General features: G+C 46.6%; 1 protein-coding gene across 8 annotated transcripts in view; it reads left to right on the top strand.

The window, feature by feature from the left end:
- PACS2 (phosphofurin acidic cluster sorting protein 2) overlaps positions 1-21,338 on the top strand; it is a 78,006-nt gene that overhangs the window by 28,749 nt on the left and 27,919 nt on the right. For 2 of the 8 annotated variants that reach the window (XM_042029823.1, XM_042029827.1), the window contains exons 3-16: positions 1,879-1,968; positions 5,842-5,967; positions 7,973-8,135; positions 9,176-9,249; positions 10,014-10,094; positions 12,361-12,420; positions 13,664-13,821; positions 15,557-15,647; positions 16,330-16,407; positions 17,143-17,264; positions 17,760-17,892; positions 18,557-18,661; positions 20,147-20,253; positions 20,952-21,106. In XM_042029823.1, coding sequence (XP_041885757.1) covers positions 1,879-1,968; positions 5,842-5,967; positions 7,973-8,135; positions 9,176-9,249; positions 10,014-10,094; positions 12,361-12,420; positions 13,664-13,821; positions 15,557-15,647; positions 16,330-16,407; positions 17,143-17,264; positions 17,760-17,892; positions 18,557-18,661; positions 20,147-20,253; positions 20,952-21,106 — 1,543 coding nt within the window. The remainder of the gene's footprint in view (positions 1-1,878; positions 1,969-5,841; positions 5,968-7,972; positions 8,136-9,175; positions 9,250-10,013; positions 10,095-12,360; positions 12,421-13,663; positions 13,822-15,556; positions 15,648-16,329; positions 16,408-17,142; positions 17,265-17,759; positions 17,893-18,556; positions 18,662-20,146; positions 20,254-20,951; positions 21,107-21,338) is intronic. The other 6 variants (XM_042029824.1, XM_042029828.1, XM_042029826.1 and 3 more) reach the window with 4 other exon arrangements.

Consider the following 21,338-nt stretch of genomic DNA (forward strand, 5'->3'; position numbering starts at 1 on the left):
ACTGGAACCTGAGCAGTCCTCTTCACACCAGGGCCCATCCCTGAGGAACTGGAAGGCAGACAGGCATGCCTTGTTCAGGACATGCATCTGCATGTCCCAGGCTGCAACTTGCATCACCAGGCTACCCTTATTTTGCCCTGTCCACTTGACCTAGAGGTGACAGTGGCTGGAATGGCCGTTGTTCCAAAGAGTGCCTCGCCTTGGGTGTCCCTTGTGCTGGCTCTGCACCCATATTTCTTTGGGATGTGCTGTTTAACAGTGGGTCAGTAGCACTGCAGCTGTCGACACAGCCAGGTTCGAAGCCCTGCTATTAAAAGTCCCTTTAGAGCTTGCAGGTTATGATGCTGATGCTGACAAGCTCTTTCAGGGATGCTTAATCTGCCAGCACTCAGGTTTCTGACATGGCTATTGTTTGAGGCTGGTGATACTGGATCATCAAATACGTGATCTCTGTCAAATGACTGCCTTTGTATGGGGAATTGCATGAGAGTTGTCAGACACCAGAGCCCTTCCAGAGGGGATGACTGAATTCAGACCTAATGAGAGCATCTTACCTGCATTTCCCATGTCTCCTTGCAGCCTCCTGAGCAGTGATGTTCAAAGAGTTGTCAGCTGTATTTCCTGAGCCATTGCTCTGTTTATCTGCTGTGGTCTTTTAAAAGCAACTATATTTGGTCTTTCATTAGATTTTGGTTGCGTAACCAGTAAAGCAAGATTGCTGCTATTAGGAGCTTTGCACAAATGGAGCAGCTGCTGCTGTTGCCAGCAGCCAGGCTGGCTGTGCTTCACTTGCACGCGTGCTGCTTGTCCTGGCGCAGCCCTTGGGTGCCTGGCTCTGCTCTGTTGTCTGATGTGCTGGAGCTTCCAGAGGGGAGCTGAGGCACCGCTGCAGATCACAGTGTTTGCTCTGGCTGCCTGAGCCATGCGTTTGGGGAGGAGGGGATGTAAACGAGGCTCTGCTGCTGTCTCATCTCATGATGCTCTTTGAGGCTAATAGGGGCAGACCACATTTCCCTTTGGATGTAGCTTGGAGGTGTTTACCCCCCCTAGTCTGTCTCTGATTTCCCAGATGCTGCTTTTTCGAGAGCTACAGTTCTGTGCTTCTGGGAGATCAGCCCTTCTGGACAAAGCCAGATCTGCAGCCTCAGCAGAGCATTGAGCCAGAGACCTCTGAAACTTGCCACTGTGTTGGAACAATGCAGAAGGGTTTGCTAGGCAGCAGTCTGTCATGTTTTCCTGCTAGTTTTCCTTCAAACATTCCCTGAAATGAAATGCTCACACAGTAAATAGCCTGGTAACTCTGTTTAGCATAAGGCAGCCCACACACAGGGTTGATTTGGAGTTGCCCTGTGATACATTAAATCTCCAGACTCCACTGAGATGCTTAGTGAATTTTTTCTTTAATATTCCCAGCTACTGGCAATTGTTTAAACAGGTTAAAGTCCCCATTTTCCCCAGGGAGGGGTGTGTTCACAAAAAGAAAAGCCCAGTCGTCATGGCTAATGCCGGAGATTTAAGCATGATGCTGCAGTCTCCAGATCCCGGAGATGAAGAGCCTTGTACCTATTGGCTGAAGTGAAAATACAAGACTTCAACTCCAGGGGTGGGGGTTGAATCACAGCTTTTCAATGCTGGGGTTTGGCAGAACAAAAGCTGCATTGTTGCAGTTAGGGACAGTAAATATGCCCAAATCTTTATTAGTCAAATATCTCCCTTTCATCTCATTAATATTTCACAGAAGTACAAGGTCAGACCCATCCGTTCACTTCTCTGTGGTAGTCCATGACAACGTTTCCTGGTTTGCAGTAAATAGGGCTGGGATGGGATGTAAGGGCTGGCTTCGGGGGAATTCACCCACTGGACTTCGTTTCCGTGCAGGGCTCCAAGCGCATCCTGCGGTCTCACGAGATTGTATTGCCCCCGAGTGGACATGTGGAGACGGAGCTCGCGCTGACCTTCTCGCTGCAGGTAGGCTGGGATGTGGGTGCTTGTTGGACTGACTGCTTTGCAGGGAGCAGGGATGTGTGGTGGCTCTGAGGTGAAGATCCTCTGCATGTCCTGTGTGCAACAACGCAACTTGTCTGAATTGCCTCTCAGCACTGAGGATCTGGAGCAGGGTGCTGGTTCACAGTGTTCCTTCCACAGTGCATCTTGGAACATGAAGACTTTGCAGGCTGTCCTCTTCAAGTTATGGCTGTGGCAAGAACTGAAGCAGAGCAAGTCAGCTCTTTTTTGCCTTTTGTTGCCTTCTTTATGAATAGGCAGTGGAGGATGGCAGCCATGGGGGTGGTGTGGAGTGTCAGGCTGACAGAAGGCAGTAGTAGGAATGAGTCAGGTGAGCCTCTGATTTGGAGTTGCTGAGGGGAGGCACCATTTGGGGAAGCAGGAGCAGTGTGCTTTTAGTTACTCCTGGCTCTAGAGTCACGGGAATAGCTGTGAATTGGAATAACTGCAGTTTTTGGTTCCTCTTTTCTTCAAAGCCTGCTGTCCTGGTCCTACTTCCTGAGCAGGGAAATAAGGTAAATAAGGGCTGGCTTACTGAAAGTGAGAGAGAGGATCCTGCATGCATAGAGCAGAGCCAGACAGACACTCAGAAGCATTCTTACCTGGATTATCTTCGTTTTGTGGCTGTTGGTTAGATCTTGACTTCAGGACTTTGATCTGGTAAGGAGAAAGGCTCAAGTGATGATGTGAGACTGGTTGTTACTCAGACCTGTGCAGAGCTGAAGCAGGTAAGATTTCATTGCAGACAGATGGTAACCCTGCAGCTGCCCAAGCAGATGACTGATGCTTTTGCTTCAGTCCTGATGCAGCGCACAGACTGAGTTAACTGCAGCATTGCATCCCCTCTTTTGTGAACAGGAATAACCAAGCTGCATGCCAGGAATATGTACACCTGGATCCTGTGGCTGCAGCTTTCCCACGGCTGGGAGCAAAGCTGTAAGATGAGCCAAGTTGCCCTCTGCCAGTCCTGTGTCAGCAAGGAGCAAGTCTGCAGATCTTTTTAGAATTAATTGGGAATATGGTGGGTTGGTTTTTTTTTTCTGGGACTCAGAGCAAGGCTGCAGCAGGATGCAGAGCACTACCTTTAGCTCTGTTTTCCCTGACGGGGCTGGGAATTGAGCCAGAACAGGGGAGAGGAGTGTTTGTGACAATAAGCCTTCAGCAGAGGTGAGTGAGCTTAAAGCAGAGATGTGCTGCTGGTCTCTGACTGCAGGAAGATTTGGCGGTCTTGGATGCAGTAAGGCCTGGGAAGCATTCTTGAAATGGCACAGCTGGGTTTTTATGGCAACTTTTACTGCTACTTAATTGGACAGTGGCTGAAAGCTACTTCTAGCTAACAACTGTAGGTACAATCTGAATTTAGTGCCTGGGATATATTTTGAGAGTGGTGGTGGGCCACAAAGTAAAAGCACGTGGATGTCGCAGAACGAGGTTTTGTTGTCCTGCAGCAGTCAGTATCTCCATATTGCACTGTCAGCTCTTGACACCGTATGCCTTGCTTTGTGCTACCTGCCTGGATTTCCAGCCCCTTGTGCCTTCAGTCATTGCCTGCTCAGCTCCTTCTCCTGGGTGACATTCTTGTACTTTGTGCAGAGTGTTTCCTTGCAGACCTGAGCCAGAGGTGTTGTGCTGGCTGGTGTAACAGTGAGCAGCCCCTTGTGTCTGGCAGGCCGCTGCTCAGACTGAAGGGAGGAGTTTCCTGCTGCTCTGTTACACAGCTGAGTAAGAATGGAGTTAGTGGTGTGTGTCCAATCCTGCTTCACCTTCTAGCTAGGGCTAGACCAGCAGCAGCCTTTCTGGCAGGAGAGCTACCATCACCCTTACTGCTGGAATGTCTGCTTCTCCTGACCCACAATTCCCCAGATATTCCAAGCACAACATCGCAGCTCTCTGGCATTAATTAAGAGCTCTGCACTTAATTCCTGTCTTTAATCTAATAAACCTTTCCAGATGGGAGAGATTACATCATTGGGGCTTCAGAAAAAAGTCTTGCCCTGACTCTCACTGTTCTGGTGTATGTGTTTTCTCACCCCTCAGAGGTGCCTTGAGGTGTTTGGTTCTCCCTCTAAAAGTTTTCAGATGTTTTGAGCCAAACTGTTTTCCTCTCCAATTTCTGTCATGGATTGACAATTACTGAAAAGTTTGTGTTGAAGCAATTCTGTAGAGTTGGTAAGTCATGGCTGGTGTTAAAAAAGCTGGACTGTGCTATGCAAATAGCTGGTCTTTTCTTCTGGAGGGCCTTGCTTTTAATGGAGGAGCTGAGTGGCCTGAGTCTCCCTATACCTTTCTTTTACGATCTCTGTGAATGCTCATCAGAGGTGGCCAGGCAGTACACCTGAGAAACCAGAAACTTGTACAAATAGGGACTTGAGCTATTCAGTTTAATCCCAGCAAATTGGACACATTCAAATTTACCTGGCCTGTGACCACGTGTGACTTGGGACTTCAGTTCTAGGTTTGTACTTAAGCAGCCTTGGTGTGGCTCAAATGCTCTGAACTGAGAGCAAGGAGTCCCTCTTCCCTGCTGCCCTTCCAACATGCAGACGGGCCCCAGAAGCAAGGATATGGTAAATTTGAATGTGAAAGGTGCCTCTGGCTTTTTGAGCCCCACCTACCCCTTCTCTCTAATAACTTTCTTCCATCCTTCTTTTGAGATGTTGCACATCTGTAGAGTCACAGGCTCTGTGTGTTTTGAGGTTGCCTCTTAGTTACATGGACTATTGTTCCTCTCCTCTGCAACGCCTCTTCCTTGGACAATGAGCAGTAGATCTTGCCCTTGCAGAGCAATCAGCTAATTAGTATTCTTCTTGTTTGTGTGGCCGCTGCTCCCAGCTCCCTGCAGAGCAGTCAGGCTTGCTCTGGACTACAAATTAGTATCTCAGGGATTTCTGATGGTGTTTGGTATTTGAATTTATCAAGTGTTTTGATGGGCAGGAAGTTAATTTTCATAATGTACCGAGGAAAAAACAAAGTAGTTCTTCCCTGCAAGAGAAGCATCCTTCACTTGGCAATGTCCTTTTTGAGATCCCAGCAACTGGGTTCTCCTGTCTGCTGGTTATTGAGTACTATGTATGTTGTATATTTGGAGCATGTGTCCCAGTCTCCTCTCTTCTGGGGATGAGACTGCTCAGGTTGCTGCTTTATCTTTTCCTGAAGACTTTTCTTCCTTTGCACAGCTTCTCCCTCATGGTTATGGTTATGGTTAACTCTGCTCTTTCCCTAATAGTCTCTGCTGGACTTGACAGCTTTCTATTCCTGGGGACTTTTTGGGGGAGGTGTATAAACAAATGTATTTTTTTGTATGGAACATGTCTGGGGAGGATTTATGTCTTTGCAACATAACCTGGCAGTAGGACACGTTTTTTTCTTGACTCAATTACTTAAAATACAACCACTTGAGACGTGTCCTTGTGCTGGAGGGAAGGCAGTGTCCTGCCAAGAGCGTGAGGGTCTGTGGCTGTCCCTGCCACTGCCCACTGTTTGTGCAGGGCAGCCCATGCCCCTGGGTAGCACCTCAGGCTCCACTTCTGGGCAACCTCTGTTCAGCTGTTGGGGAAAGTGTCTCCTGGAGGCTGCTCATCTCCCTGGAACCAGCCCTTCCCAAACTGAACAGCTCCTCTGTGTGCCTGGATTGTGTTTTTGGAGTGGTTGTCTGAGCGGTTTGGGCAGAGCTGAAGTCTTGCTCGGGATAATGAAGGATTGCCCACTGAGTGTGAGTGAGCTGTCGGCGCTTAGAAAAGCCCTGGGGTTATTCCTTAGGAATGGAGGTTATCTGTGAAGCTTGGGAGATACTGTCAAGAAACAAAACAAACTTTTCCATTGTGTTTCCCACCTCAGTACCCTCACTTCTTGAAGAGAGAAGGCAACAAGCTTCAGATCATGCTGCAGCGGCGGAAGCGGTACAAGAACCGAACCATTTTAGGCTACAAGACCCTGGCTGTGGGGTGTATCAACATGGCTGAGGTGAGCTGCTCTTCACATGGTCTGTTTACACACGTGGACATTCTCTCTTCTCTTCAAACCCATTGTTGTCACTTTCCTCATTGAGAAGTACCTGGCAGGATTTCAAATAGCTGTTTTAATAGCTGTAATCAATATTCACAGGGCAATATTTTAACCAGATTTTATTACTGAGTAATAATACTGAGCGTTTTCTGCCTCATATCTTAATAGCTAAAGCTTTCACAAGGATAGCTTATGACCTTTTGAGGGTTTTGTTATTGTTTTGTGGCTTTATTAGACTTAGGGGGTCCAGATCAAAAGTGCAGAACAAGACAGAGTCACTTGGGCAAGCCTTCCAACACTGAGAAATGGTAATGTTAAAGCAAGGTTTGCTGTGCTTCTCAGTGTCACAGTATAAGAGTTCAGGATTAAGTAATTCCTCTCATTTTGCTTGAAAAACACTTTGTCATTGTTATTTCATGGCTGTTGGTAATTTAGGTGGAGCTCTATTCATGAGAAGTAAATGATAAAATTAATGCTGGAGTCAAGTATGGTTAAATTATTCACTAAGGCTTTCTGAATGGCATAGCTCCATGCTTTGTTATTTCATGCCCTGTTTAACCTCTGCTGTTTCAGTTTCTGAGTGTTTAGAAATGGGCTTAGCAGTAGCAAGTTCAGTTTAACACCAGTATTTTTCATCAGACTGCATTCTGTCAACAACCGACTTTCATCCAAAATAAGCTTGTGTTATGCTGTGGTGAGTTACATTAAATAATTCACTCTAAAGACTACTTCTCTTGTGAGTTCAGCTTCTCTCAGTCTTGCAGTGAAAGGTGAACTCCTTATTTGAATTGGCCAAATGTGTGGTGTTGCAGCTAACATTTTTCCTGTACTGTTTGATTTGCTGGAGAACTAAAAAGTAAATACTGCTGTAAGGCAGAAAACATGAGGGCCCATTAATTAGAGTCACCAGTGAACTTCTAAGTGTTGGGCATTTGCTGCTGCTACATGTGGTTTTTCTTATGTCTGTTTGTAATGTCAGCTGACTGGGGGTTAGAAGGTCAAAAATGTTCAAAGGTTCACCATGTTAGGGAATAGTTGCTCTCCAGCTCATCTGGAATATTTATGAAATTGCAGTCTTCAGGAAAACAGATTTTACAAGCCCCCCTTCCTGTTTGGAGTTTATAGGAAGATGACCCCTAAACTGCACTGACTCATTTCTTTAAAAAAACTTTAAAAGTTCTCTTAGCTGTTGAAACAAAGCAGTGAATTGGAGTTGAGAGTGGGCAGTTTCAGAGCAGAGGACATATGTTCCTCATCAGCTCAGGTCTGGTTAGGTCCGTGTGAGGAGCTGACAAAGCAGCCTGGTGTGTGTTGGGAAGCTGATGTGCAGGTGTGGGGATGTGCTTGCTCACTCTGGTGGGTCAGGAGAAGAACACAAGACTTACATTCTGGGGAGAAACCTGTGAGCTGTGAGTGGCAAAGGAAGGAGAAACCTGCACCAAGATGCCCCTCTGCCTCCACCATTGACTTTTTTTTCATGACCTGCTGCTTCATTACGTCAGGGTGGTGGCCAGTTCATTCTGAGATTCGTGTGTTTTCCATGCTCTCTGGAGCAGGGATATTTTGCCTTAGGAAACACTTTACATCTGTGTCTCACCAAAAATTTTTGCTTTTACCAGGTCAAAACCTTAAGACAAACAAAGTTCCTTAATTAGGCGTTCAGAAGGTGGGTAACTTGATAATTCAAATCAGTACTGTACTGGGGAAGCAAATACGTAGTAACGAGGTAGTCAAGTACTCTGCTTCAAGGATGAGCTAATCAACTCAAAATGCTTTTTTCTTTCCTTCCATCACTTTCATTAGGAGTCAGATAAAATCTCAACTAGCCTTGTGTATTGCCTGCAAGTGGTTCCTGTGGTTACAAGGTCTTGGAAATCTAGAGTAACTCTATTAACATAAATAACTCTTGTAGTATGCAAATGACATTTAAATGCAGATTTGTACTGCTTAATTTCTGTCCCAGGTCATGCAGCACCCTACAGAAGGTGGGCAGGTTCTGAGCCTTTTCAGCAACATCAAAGAGGCTCCATTGAAGGTTGCAGAAATCTGGATCTTCTCTTTATCAAGTCAGCCAATCGACCATGAGGACAGCACTATGCAGGCCAGCCAGAAAATCAAGTCTACAGGTAAGAGTCCAACCACATTCTCTGAGGACCAGTGTTTTCCTGAACTAGCTGGAGTTAAACCCCTCCTGGGCTTGGATGCTTCCTGGGACAAATGAGCACTGGTTTGCACAAGTTGCTGTGTCTGTAACTGATCAATGCAAAGAAAACTCAACTTTGCAAATGTGTTGCTGTGTAAGCTGTGACAGGAGTGGGGGATTGAATTATCAAAGCTTCTCCTGCATGCCACACCACACCTGAGCTATCCAGCAAGGGTTGGCTGTGTTCTCACCAGTGCTCTCCCAGCATTACTGGTGGATGTGGTGAGAACCTGTAGCTTCTCACCTGGCTACCAGTCTTGTATTCAGGAGATTTACATTTAAGCTACTCTTCCATCTTCTTTTTCCTTTGACTATTGTACAGTAAGTTTGATTAATTTTAGATAAGACCTGCAAACCTGCAACATGTTTTGCTGTGGATGATGGCCTGGCTTAGTGAGTGTAAATCCATGATGTTGTGCACTGTATAGGGAAGTCACTGAGTTTATAGTTGTGATGATGTTTTTATGTGGTACCAGCCCTCTGCTTGCTGCTGCAAGAGTGACCTGCTGAAGGAGTGCATGTAGGTGTTTGTGTGTTGTTGCCTGGGGCCAGGCAGCTCACCTGAAGTGTCATTTCCATAAAGGTTTTAGACTCTGTCATGTTTTACTTGCCCCTTTAAGTCAGTTATGCCCATGTTAGGGGCAGAAGTAATTTCCCATGTGGAGAAACCTCTTTGCTTGCTGCTGTCTACCAGGTGGTTCTTTCTAGAGTAAAAGGAGGAGGAGCCTTTACTGTGTCCTGATCCTTCCTTCTTACTGGGTGTGTTTCTCCGTATTCCTTTCCTCGAGACAGTTCCCATTCCACTGTTTCTAGCACAGAGAGATGCCTGCTAGTTTATCTTCTCCTTGTGTGCCTCCTTTTTTGATTTGTGACTTAGTTGGCCTTTTCTGCTCCTGAGATGAGACCATGCCCTCACCTTAAAAGAGTTTCACAGGATCTCTCCCCTCTTTCCTTCCCTTTCAGACAACTATTCCGAGGAAGAGTACGAGAGCTTCTCTTCTGAGCAGGAGGCCAGTGATGATGCCGTACAGGGCCAGGTACTGTTTAGGGCATGGCTTCTCCCTGTGAGGGCTCAGTGGAGCATGTGCACTCCCGGCTCGTGCTTGAAACTAAAAGTCTATTTCTGTATCTAAACCATGCCAGTGCGAGACTGTTACCAAGTGTTCAGCTGCAGTGGAGAAGGCCTGCACAGTAACTCATTTCTTCTACCATGCTGTGATTTATCTGTTCACATGTTTGGACTTGAGCTCCCTGAAAAAACATTGGCATCCTTGTGCTTCTCTGCTTAATGGTCAGGGGATCATTTGGTTGCTTCTGTAGTGCTCATTGGATTCAAAGAGCCCAACTGGATCCCCAGCTGTAACTAAAGGCCCAGTGGGGTCTGAGGCAGTCTTTAGTCTTTAATACCTTTTGCAAAACTGGTCCTTATGGAGAATCCCCTGACTAGATGTGAGATGCTTTTGAGTTTGGGTCTTAATTTGCTTTCAGACTCTGGCATCATGTGCCTTTCACCTGTCAGAGGGTACTGAGAGAGGGACCTGCCAAAATGCGGGGCTGTGACTGTCCTTGTTCCTTGAATGTAGAACTAGGGCTGTTTTACTTCTCCAAGCTCTTTTTCCTGTCCCTGCAGACCTGTTTCACTTCCTTTTCCCTCTGCCATCATAACTGCAATTAAGGCAAATGCTGGATGTCTGGAAGACAGAGCAGCAGGTTCATCTTCACAGAAGGAACATTTTTAGCACTTAAATGCTCATGTGTCACAGAATCGTGAAGGTAACACAGGAATCCTCTTTCTGTTCAGGATTTGGATGATGATGAGTACGAGCTGGGGAAGCCCAAGAAGCAGCGGAGATCGATAGTAAGAACGACGTCCATAACCAGGGTCGGTGGAAATTAGTTCTACTAACACTGATGGGGTTTGGCCAGGATGTGCAGTGCATGTGGCTTGTGGGAGCAGCAGCACCAGACATGCTGGCCCAGCATGGAGCTTGAGGGCATGGTCACAGCATGTGAAGAGCTAGAAAAAGCAGCCAGTTCAGGGACCAGGACCATCCAAGGTGTGTGCAAGGTTAAGGACCTCCAAAAATCATGCAAGTGTATGAAATTCCACTCCCATGAAGAAGCCATTGCAGGATCCGTGCTCATGTAAGTCCTGAAAGAAGCTCTAAGTGAAGGAAAGCTCTCCTATTTGTGCTCTGCGTGGGAGAGGCCAGCAGGAAGTTCTCAAAATGAAATGGCTTAGCCAGGGGTTGGAGCTTGGTAGAGAAATTTCAGGTGGTGCATGTGGTGCTGAGGCAAAAGAAGTACCTGGATATTATATATATATATATATATATATATATATATATATATACACACACTTAGAAAGATGCATGTGGCTATCCACCCTCTCACAAGCATGAGTGTGCCTGCAAAGCTGCACTTGTGTGGAGCAGGGACTTGTGCTTGACCACACAATGATTCAGCTTTCTGCTTTCACAAGTGTTTATGCATGTCCATGATGACAATAACTCAGAATCACCAAGGATGGGCTCGGTTTGGTTTTGGTTTTAGGAAAAAGTTGGACATCCTTTTACCACTTCTAAGGCTGTTTCTGAAATCCATGTTTTGATGAGGTCTGAAATAAACCCTATTTTGTCCTGAATCTGTCACTATAAAGATCCTTTCTATGAGACCAGGAGTGTGCTGGTTCATATCCTTGGTGTCCATATTGTTTTGAAGTGTCAGTGACCAGTCAGGACAAAATCCACCACTTAGTTATTAAGCAAGGAACTCATAATAGGAATGTCTTTCTAGCCCTGACCTCTGAACTGATGCTGAATCTCCAGCTGGTGCAAAACTGGGTTTGGTGATGCCAGTTAAGTTAACATCAGCCCAGCTCCAAACCCGATCTTCTCTCTGTGAAACCACTCAGGCCAGCAAACAGCTCTTGCCATGTCACCTTAGCTACTGCTTGCTGAGTGTCCCCTCTCCGTGGGCTGCTGAGCTGGTCCAAGGTGTTGTGATGGATGGTTTTGCTTGACACCCTGAGCCAGAGAGCTGTCACTATTGTGAGAGCATCTCAGCCTCAGGGATGCACTGGGGACAGAAACAGAGCTGTCTTGGGAGAGTGTGGTGGATTTATTTCACCTAAACTTCAGCTGTCTAGAAGGTGGCTGCAGCTGCAGCATATGAATTCAGAGATAAAGGGTGCAGTTTGGGATCTGTGTGAAGTGTCTGAGGCCAGAGTTAGGAGTAGGCATTTGGGCTTGCAAGAGCACGTGAGATACAGGAGAGTCAGCAAATGAGCAACTTTCTTCGCCTAAGAGTGGCCTGGTACCAGCCATTTCCTTCTCCCTTTCCTCCTGACACAAGGATGCCACCTCAAATGCTCTGTACCAGCACTAAGACCTGGGCCCTTCTTGTCTTCTCGAGAGTGTGCATATCAGTTTTGTCAGTGACCAGCAGAGAAGGGCTGGGCAGCTCCTGGCAAACCTCAACTGTTTGATCCTGCAAGAGGGGGAGCTCTTGGGGGTAAGCAAACAGAAAGGAAGTGCAGCAGTTTGCCTTGTGTTGTTTTGGACTTGGTTCCCACTGTGTCCAGGATCTGGGAGTATGGCTCAGGAAACATTTGCATGATGGGGAAAGTGCTATGGATAAGCACCACAACTTCTCTTTCTCCAGCGCTGCTAGTGAAATAAATGAACCTGCCATGCAAGCTCCTGCAAAAAAACCTCCCATGCTTTGGTGGTAGAAATTGTATTTGTTCTCTGGGTCAGTGGATAGTTGTCTCTGTTGGCTCATCCTTGTTAAGAGTCAGAAAAGGTGATTGTCAGGTGTTTTCCAGAAACGTATCAAAAAGGTACAGGAGGTGATCTGGCAGATAAAATTTGTTATCCAACCAAAAGCAGTGTGCCATCTTTCAGATTTATAGTGCTTGTTGGAGTGGGACCTATCAGTTTGTGGTAATGCAGGAATGAAATTATCATAGGTGTGGAAAAGCTGATTTCAGTGTAAGAACAGCAGAGAGGTGGTCTGTGGTGCCGGGTGTTGTTTGATTTGAAACAGCAGTGTAGCCACCAGTGTCAGGTGTGTCTGGGCTTCTCGAAGACTGGGAGAAAACAGCTCACTTAATGCTTTACTTATGTAAAAGTGTCTTTAACTTGCAGCAACAAAACTTCAAACAGAAGGTTGTGGCACTGCTGAAGAGGTTTAAAGTGTCTGATGAGGTGAGTAATTCATTCTGCAAACCTTCCTGTCTTGTGTGCTGCCCTCTGCTTGGTGCATCTTGCTTTAGTCTTCAGGAACACTCTCCTGTTTCCTTTTGTTCCCTTCATTTTGTTTTCAAGTCCACAGTGGATGTGACCTTTCCTTACACCCTGGCCTTGCAGGGAGGCTTGAGGGCCAATTTCTAAATGTCAGCAAACATTTTCTAGATGAAGTTTTATCAAAAGCAGATTTTGGCAGCCATGTGCATACCCATTAGTTTTGCAGAATGCTTTGAAATTATCTTTGAGCCGTTCAAAGGCAAATAGTCCAAATGGTGTATATTGCTTGCGAACTTAAATCCCAGCCTGTTTGATCACCTTACTAGAACAAGCAGGAAAGACATGAAAAACTTGGATAGGGAGCTCAGATCCACGAGTCAGCTGCTTGATCAGAGCTGAAAAGGATGAAACAGATCCAAAACCCAAGAAACCTGTGTAACATTAAGTATATAATACAAAAACAGTTAACTTCTCGTTTGGCTGCATGGCTCTGTGCTTGTGGGTAAGAGTGAGTAACTCCTCGTGCTTCCTATCTCTTCCAAAGAGTCCTGTTAGCTTTGCTGTTCTTCCCAAGTTAGCTTGGCAGAGTCAGCACCCACAGCTGAGGGCTCAGACAGCCGAGCTGCTGCTTTTCTGGAGCTGCCACCCAAAAAGCAAGCTCTGGCCTGGGCACAGCCTCTGCTTGCTCCGGGGTATATGTGAAACAACCCGTGCAAGCTCAGTGTGAAGTATGTGTGTTCTCTTTGCCCTGTCGGTGGCGGCGGGTCCTCGTCCAGGTTTCAGGCGCCTCTTGTGGACATTTTTGGGTATCAAATCACGAGGTGTCCGGGCAGCTGTTCAGTAAAACCCAAGACAGGTTACATTGTTGGGAATACTGGAATCTTGTACTGGTTCTAAGGAAACTGGGACTCCTTTGGAGCCTTTTTAAAGCTTTGTTTATAGAATAGGGTTGAATAATGGACATAACCAATGGTTAAATGGCATGCTCATGGATGCCTGTTCCAGTATGTAACTCCTGCTTAACCAGGCACTGACAAGCTTGATCCAAGACAAGCATTTCTCATGTACTTAATGCTCCTGTTGGACACAGTATCCTAGCTCCAGGAATAGAATCTTCCTCCCTGGACTGGTGTACTGCAATCCTAGGAGGCTCCTCAGTCTGGCTCCTAGGAGGGTTGGTGATACCTGTTTTTGTCCTGAGTAGGTTCTGGATTCAGAGCAGGACCCAGCAGAGCATGTTCCAGAGGTGGAGGAGGATTTGGACCTTCTATATGACACGCTGGATATAGAGAATCCCAGTGACAGTGGGCCAGAAATGGAGGATGATGACAGTGTCTTGAGCACTCCAAAGCCAAAGTTAAAGTAAGTGTGAGGCAGCTTATGCTGGGCCAGAGAGAGACTGTGTACAGTGCCAGATGTTGGTGTCGTTCCCACCCTTCCATGCTGTTTTTTCCCCTCTGTTTTTTCCCCTGACATGGTGGTGTTAGAATGGGAATGACAGTTTGTGATCTAGAGGCTGTGTGTGTGGAGTCTAACTTCCCTTCAGTCTCAGTTCTTCCTTGTTCCCTTTGCAGATGTTCTGCTGCCCTGCCACCTGAGCACAGGGGAAGGAGTTGGTGGCAGGCAGGCAGAGAATTGAGCTGTACACAGTGTTTTGAAGAGGTAGTAAAAATAGGAAGGTAATGTACGCGAAGGCAGAAGTAGAGGAGGGGACGAACAAGGCACATTGTCTTTCTGGAAAGACCTTTCTTGTAATAATACCCTGTGTGGAAAGAGAGTCTTTGCAGGGATTAAGGAAGCAGAGCTGCAGGAAACAAATGAATTCCTCAGGGCCCAAAGGCATTGACTACAGCACATGCTGATATGCTCAAGCCTGTTTTTAAAGGGCTCGTGTGGGCAGTGATGTGTGGGTCAGTCCCAGCACTGTGGAGCTGAGCTGGCTTGGGGTCTTGAGCAGATGCAGAGCCCTGAGCTAACAGAGCTGTGTCACATCTCTGCCCAATAAAGACTGAGAACATGAGACTGAGCTGCACTCATCCTTCTGACTGGTGTGTGGTTGCATCCTCAGGCCCTCAGTGCTTGGTGGCTCTGAAACAGAGTTATGGCACTGACCACTGCAGTTGGTCAGTATAGCATCTGCTAAATCTGCTAATTACCAGGTGTCATAATATCCTCATTAATGTCGCATTACCTTATTGGGCTAAGAACAGATTCTGAGTCTGGAATGACTTGTTCTGTATCAGTGAGCAAGAAGATGTCAAGGATAGACTGGGGCAGTGTTGGTAAATGATAGGGCTGGTGGCTTGTAAAGGTGTTTGGTGCTTAACCCAAGATATCAACCAGTTGGTAGGCCCTACCTTGAAGGGATTTGAAAAGCGATGTTTTGTGGTAAGCAGCTGCTTTGAAACAAGCCAAAATGCTTTACTTTGCACACTGAAAGTTCATATCCTGTTCCCTGGAGCTGAGGAGCTAACTGTTCTGGGATATGTGATTGCTGGAGTAATGCTGGAGTAAGAACTTAATGTGTCTGGTCCTGGGGAAACACTCTGTAGTTTCCTGTGTGCAGTTCTTGTGTGCATATCTTGAAGAGGATGTGATAAATGCTGATGGCTCATAGGCAGGTTCTTCCTGCAACAACAAAAAATCAGTGCCTTACATTATAATTCAGTCTTGTAGCCTGATGTGATGAGCTGCCTTTTGAGTAGAAGCACAATCTGACTGTGTGTGCTACTTTACCTTATTGAACAAATGTGTAATTGGAGCCTAGGGCTGGCAGCCAAATCCAGATGCAACCTGCAAATAAAATGCATATTAGCACCAAGCATCACTTACCCAGGAGCAGAGTGTTGGGGTGTGGGGGGAAGCAGTAATTCTACTTGCTGTATGTCAGTCAAGAGCGAGATCCAGGGATCCCTGGGCTTTTTGGCTTCTCTTACTGTCCTGGACACCTTCCTCTCCTTTCAAGCCTGTTTTACTGGAACCATTGGGGAGCAGTAAGATCCTCTGGAAACTGTCGTGTTGCTTTGCTATGAATGTGGTGGACTTGCCCTGTCAGTGTTTTTGATAGTAAGAAATGGGTTTTACTTTTCTTATTCAGACCTTACTTTGAAGGACTGTCACACTCCAGCTCTCAGACAGAAATTGGTAGCATCCACAGCATCAGGAGCCAGAGAGAGCCACCGAGTCCTGTAAGTCACATTTCAGGTGTTACCTATCTGCACGTAACAGACCTGCACTGTTTCTATTTGCATGTGTAAATTATAGCACCCTCTCTGACTCCCTCCAAAGACTTGGATGCAGAGATAAAAATTTTCTGCTAAGAAAACACGTTTGTTTTTTTGGGGGTTTGGGGGTTTTTGTTTTGTTTTCTTTTTAAAGCAAATATTGTATTAACTCAAGGGTGCATCTTTGGGTTATGTATTGAATACTTGCTGATGGTACGAATAGCTTCAGATTCCCATGTGCCTGAAATGACTGCCAGGATGGGAGGTGTTGCCTGGGAGTTTTAGGGTCTTCTTAGCAGTCTGTGGAGGAAGCTTTTCTTTACTGTTGTTGGGATACTTTTCCTGGTGGCTGACAGTGAATGGTCAGGGGCAGCTCAACTGCTTTTCCATTCCCTCATGGAGGGGCATAAAGTGTCAGTCCCATCTCAGGGCACTTCATTGCCTCTACTGTGTGTTGTGCATCAGCTTGGCCACATCCCACACTAATGTGTGCAGTCCTGGTGTGACCAGGAAGCACTGCTGGCCATCCTGCAGAGCTATGTGATGTTTAAATGGAGAAGCATCTCTTCTGAACAGCCTGACCCAGAGAGTGTGGCTGGAAACTGTGCTTGGTGCTAAACCTCCTGAGGATTTTTCTTCTCTCAAGCAGGTAGAAGTGCCTGAAAAGACAAAGAGTCTTGGAACCAAACATGCAGGCGACAGTGTTTCTGACACTGTCCCTTATGTAAGTTGAAAATGCACTTATTGACTTCCCTCCTGTCAGTTTGTGTGTCAGCTGTGGGCTGCATTCTGTGGCATGCGTCTGTCTGTCCATATAGCTGCACATGCAACACAACTTCCATGGGTAACTGCAGCTGCAGTGAAGATAACACTGAGTTTTCCTTCTCATCTTAGTTTGGAGGTTCTCGTCTTTCAGCATTTTGCAGGTGAAATGCTCTATTTGACCTTCTGTTCAAACAGCCTGAGGAAGGCTGGCCCAAAGCTTGCTACTGAGCATGTAAAGGATGCTCCAGGCTGTTTCATTTTATCAGACAGAAGTATTACTTTAAGCTGAATTGGCAGAAATCAAGCTGGTCCTGAGGGAAAAATCCCAAAGCTCAAGTTGCTCTGCCGGGAACATGGGGTGTGTAACACTTCTCTCATGTCTTTCTCTCTTAGCTGGTTCATTTGGGTAAGCTGAATTAATCTGCATTGCATGAGGAGGCATGTCCCTGGCTTTGAGCTGTGAGAGTCCCTGTTCCAAATAGCATATCTGAACACCTTTCCTACCTGCAGCTCCCTTGTGAGGCAGAGCTGGCAACTGGGAGCCCCAGATAGCCACTATTGGCTTCTCCCTTTTGGCAGTGAGGAGCATGTCTGGAAGAGGCAGGCTCAGTGTGCCCCAGATGGAGCTAAGCTCCCGAGGTGAGACAGAGGGGAGGGTTTGTTCCTGGTGACTCTGTTCCCTGTGTTTTTGCAGGAGTCTAACCAGCAAGCTGAAGTCCAGGACGCTGAACTCCCCACTCCAGATGTGTTTGTGGAGAAGCTCCCACCCAGCGGGAAGATCACAAAGACAGAGTCCCTCATCATCCCATCCACCAGGTACAGGGGGACAGCGCTGTGCCTGCTGCAGAGCTGCTCAGGAAGTCATGGACAGCGTGTTAGGATTTGGTCAGGATGTGCCTTAAGGCACTAAACTGCAAGGACACCCTCCTCATGTTTGGGCACTTAAGTGATGGGTCTCGAGCACTTGATAAATGAACACTCAGAGGTACTCTGTGCTGCTTTGGGGTGTGTGACTGCAGTTTGCCTGGCTGGATCTTATTATGCTGGTGTAGCAGTAGCAGAGAGGTGGTGTGGGTGTTAGCATAGGCTGTGGGAGTCATCCTGGGACTCCTGGGAACGTGCTGAACTGTGCGCTGTGCACTGTCAGAAGCAGCATCAGCAGGTCTCAGGCTAGCTCAGATCTGCGTGCAGAATTCCCCAGTGCTTCTGCTGATATTACTGAGTTTGCCAGACTGGGTGATTGGGATTTGGGGGCTGTATCTCACTCAGATTTGTGCCAGCTCTGGAAATGTAAGCACATCTCTCCATCAGGTCTGAAGGGAAGCAGACGGGGCGCCGGGGAAGAAGCACATCCCTGAAGGAGAGGCAGCCGGTGAGGCCACAGAATGAGAGAGCGAACAGCCTGGACAATGAGCGCTCTCCAGACACCCGGCACCACTTACAGGTGTGAATAGCATTGCTGTCTCTCCAGCCACTCAGAGCTTTTCCTCTTCTCCACTGTCTCCTGTGGTCCTTTTCCTTCTGGTTCGAGCTCTGTCCCTGCTGGGAAGGAACTGGGCCCCGCAGCTTCAGGAGGGAGGGAATTTATGTCTTGGCTAAAATTGTATCTTCCATCCAGTCTGCTGGGGTTTGCCAGCTTGTAGCTTTGTCAGCCAGCCATAAACTGAAAACACTGGAACAGATTGTTAGAATGAGAAATGAATAGGGATGTGTTGAGGAATTACTCCTTTGAAATAAGGCAGATTGCTAGGGACTGACTTGGGCACAGCATATGTGCCATGCTTTTGTTAGCTGTGGGACTCATTTATTTCCCTCCTCAAAGGAGATTGTTCCTGGCTTTTATGAATCTCAGATTCTTGGGCTACTGTTAGTTGGTATAAAGTGATGTAAGTAAAAGTGCATGGCAGAAAGGGTAATGGCCAACAAATCCAGGGTGGCTAATATTGAAGAAGCTGCAGTGTCAGTCCCCGCAGCCCAGTGTGCCTTTGCTGATGGGATGATTGGCCAGCATGCACAGCCGCCTCATCGATTGCAAGAGCAGGAGCTGGTGGCTTGGTGGTTAGAGCTGACATCTCTTACTGTTCTCTTTTCTGTGTCTTTATTTCCAGATCCCCCGGAAAACAGTGTATGATCAACTAAATCACATCCTGGTTTCTGACGACCAGCTGCCAGAAAACATCATTCTTGTCAATACATCTGACTGGCAAGGCCAGGTAAAGGCAGGAGACATTACCTGGAGCACAGTTCTCCTGTGCTGTTCCTCCTCAGGAATGGACAGGCCTTGAGCTCTGCACCAACCAAGTAGGTTCCGCTGCTTGGAAGAGCGGTGGTGGTGCATGGGGGCTCGCAGCATACTGAGTGTTCAGTGCCCACAAGTTGGATTTCATCTGGCCAGGAGATGCTGGGATCTTATAGAGCTTCGCCACCTGAGTCTTTCCACAGAGGTGTTTTCTCCTCCAAGCAATGCCATTCCTTCTGGTTAGCAGCACACTGGGAATAGCTAAATCCTTGCACTCAAAAGCCTCCTAAACTGTGGTAGACTGGGACAAAGGAAGCAGGGAGGTCTGACCTTTTGGTGGTTTAGGCTGAGATTTCTGAGCATAGGTGGTGAACAGGAGAAAATATTCCGGGTCAGCTCTGTAGCCATGTACATGTGCTTGTGATTGCTGACTGCAGGAATCATCCCATCCTTCATGAGTGATAGTTGTTTTAAGAAGAACCCTGAGCAATACTTTCTTTTGCTGGCAACATGGAGCAGTTTGTTATGGGTTTGGAACAAATTCTGCTCCTTTTGGAACCTTACTCTGAGAAAGCAATAAAATATGTATGGAAGAGGACCAATGAATATGTGCTGGGTGGCTGTTGCCTGGAGAACTTGTGCCAGGCTTGTGGAGTTACATTGTCTGGTTTGGCTTTCTGCTTCTGGAAGAGCTAGGGTCTCAATTTGTGAGAGAGCAAAAATACCAACTGAGCTACTGGTTCCACTTTCTCTATACTTGGAAGACAGAGAAATGCCTTCTAGAGATGGACAGAAGATGTAGATCATCTTCCAGTGGTTCTAGGAGCTTGTGCCTGCAGTATCAGAGGGCATGAAGGATGTGGACCGGGGTGTATAGATTAGTAGTGCAGAAATTGAGAGTATGAGATAATTACTGAATGCCATAATTACGTGTACCCGAGTTGTGTGTTCCCCATTAGCTGCATGGAGGGGAAACAGTCCCTCATGAGGAACATGAGTGTGGTAGCACCCTTCCCTTTTTTCAGTGTTCAGGAGTGGACAGAACACTGCATTTGTGTAAGTCCATTTGGAATCAGAGAGATGCAACTGCAGTTCCAGAAGCAGGCAGGCAGACAGTGTCTGCTCTTTCCCAGTGCTGTCTGTGAGGTGAATGGGCTGCTGCTGCTGCCCTGCCCTCTGTGGCTGTAAAAACTGTGCTATTCCAGAGTTGTCATTGCCGTGTTTGGGTTATGGTGTTATGTCTATCAAAAAGATGTTGCCATTTTTCTAGGAGGACTTCCCTTTGGCTGCTGTGCAAGGAGGAGGCATTTGTGAAATAGCCATATCACCTGCAAATCAGACACAGGCAGAGTGCCCAAGAACGGATATGAGAATACCCAGGAGGTTGGGGGAGGCACATTTTCTTCTAGTGACAAACTGTACCAAATAAAGGACTATAAATGTTCTGTTCTCTCCTCAGTACCTTTCAGATGTCTTGCAAAAGCACACCTTGCCAGTGGTCTGCACATGTTCCTCTGCTGATATTCAGGCAGCTTTCAGCACAATTGTCTCCAGGATACAGAGATAGTAAGTTCTCATCTTGCTTGTGTTGTCTCAGCCCTAAAAGCCTCTCAATTCCTGTGCCCCAGGACTCAGGGAGTTTATTTCTCAACTACTGCATGAAACCTTTCCTGTCTGCTCTCCTGAAGTCAGAATTGTGTGGCTCTTCAGCACTCACCACCCCTGCATGGTGCTGCTGTTCTGCCTTGTGTGGGGGGACACAAGTCACCAACACCAGTGAATATAAAAGACTGTGCTTTGGAGGCTGCCTCGTAGGTCAGATGAATGCAGCAGTAAAGCATGCAAAACAAATAAGTGGATTTTAAATAGTTCTTGCTCTCCCTTCCAAGTAATTCCCAGATTAATTCCTTGGTTCCTGAAGGCTCTCCCTACTTACCTGCTGAGGGCTGTGGGTACCTGAGTGTGTTCTCTGACACAGCAGTTAGTAGGTACATCCTAACCTAGATAGTTGATCCCAGCCCTTTAGAATATCAAAATGTGCAAAAGAAGGAGCAAGGAGACCAATTAAGAAATTACTGAAGAATGTTGTATTTTATTAATAATGTTTTAAGCTGCTGAGAATCATTGCAATATTGCCTTGTGTATTGAACGAACTCTCTTCTGCTGTAATTATTATTAACCAGGTTGGGTTTTTCTTTGCTGCTTGTTCTGAAATATGTGGTTGAAAACACAATTAAAAATATGTTTCCTCTTTTTCTGTCTAGCTGTAACTGCAATTCGCAGCCTCCAAACCCAATTAAAATTGCAGTGGCAGGAGCCCAGAATTACCTCAGTGCTGTGTTGAGGCTCTTTGTAGAGCAGCTGTCTCACAAAACCCCCGACTGGCTCGGCTACATGAGATTTCTGATCATCCCTCTAGGTAAATAAGGAATGGTGTTTCTTCATGGAAAGGTGAATGGGTGAAATCTGCTGTGTTCCTTCAGGAGAAGCCTTTCTGGAGCTTTGGCTGTAGGTTAAGTGAGGCAAAATGTTGTACTATTGTGTAGTGCTGGTGTTGCTGCTCTTGCGTGATTGAATTTCATCTGTAAGTTGCTGATGCCAAAGTCTGCTTGTAAGCCTTCTATTTGAAGCAAGGGGTTTAAGTACTTCCT

This window comes from Corvus kubaryi, unplaced genomic scaffold, assembly GCF_017639235.1.
Source record: "Corvus kubaryi isolate FWS band 111438036 unplaced genomic scaffold, C.kubaryi_AGA036_p1.0 37334, whole genome shotgun sequence".
Lineage (NCBI taxonomy): Eukaryota > Metazoa > Chordata > Aves > Passeriformes > Corvidae > Corvus > Corvus kubaryi.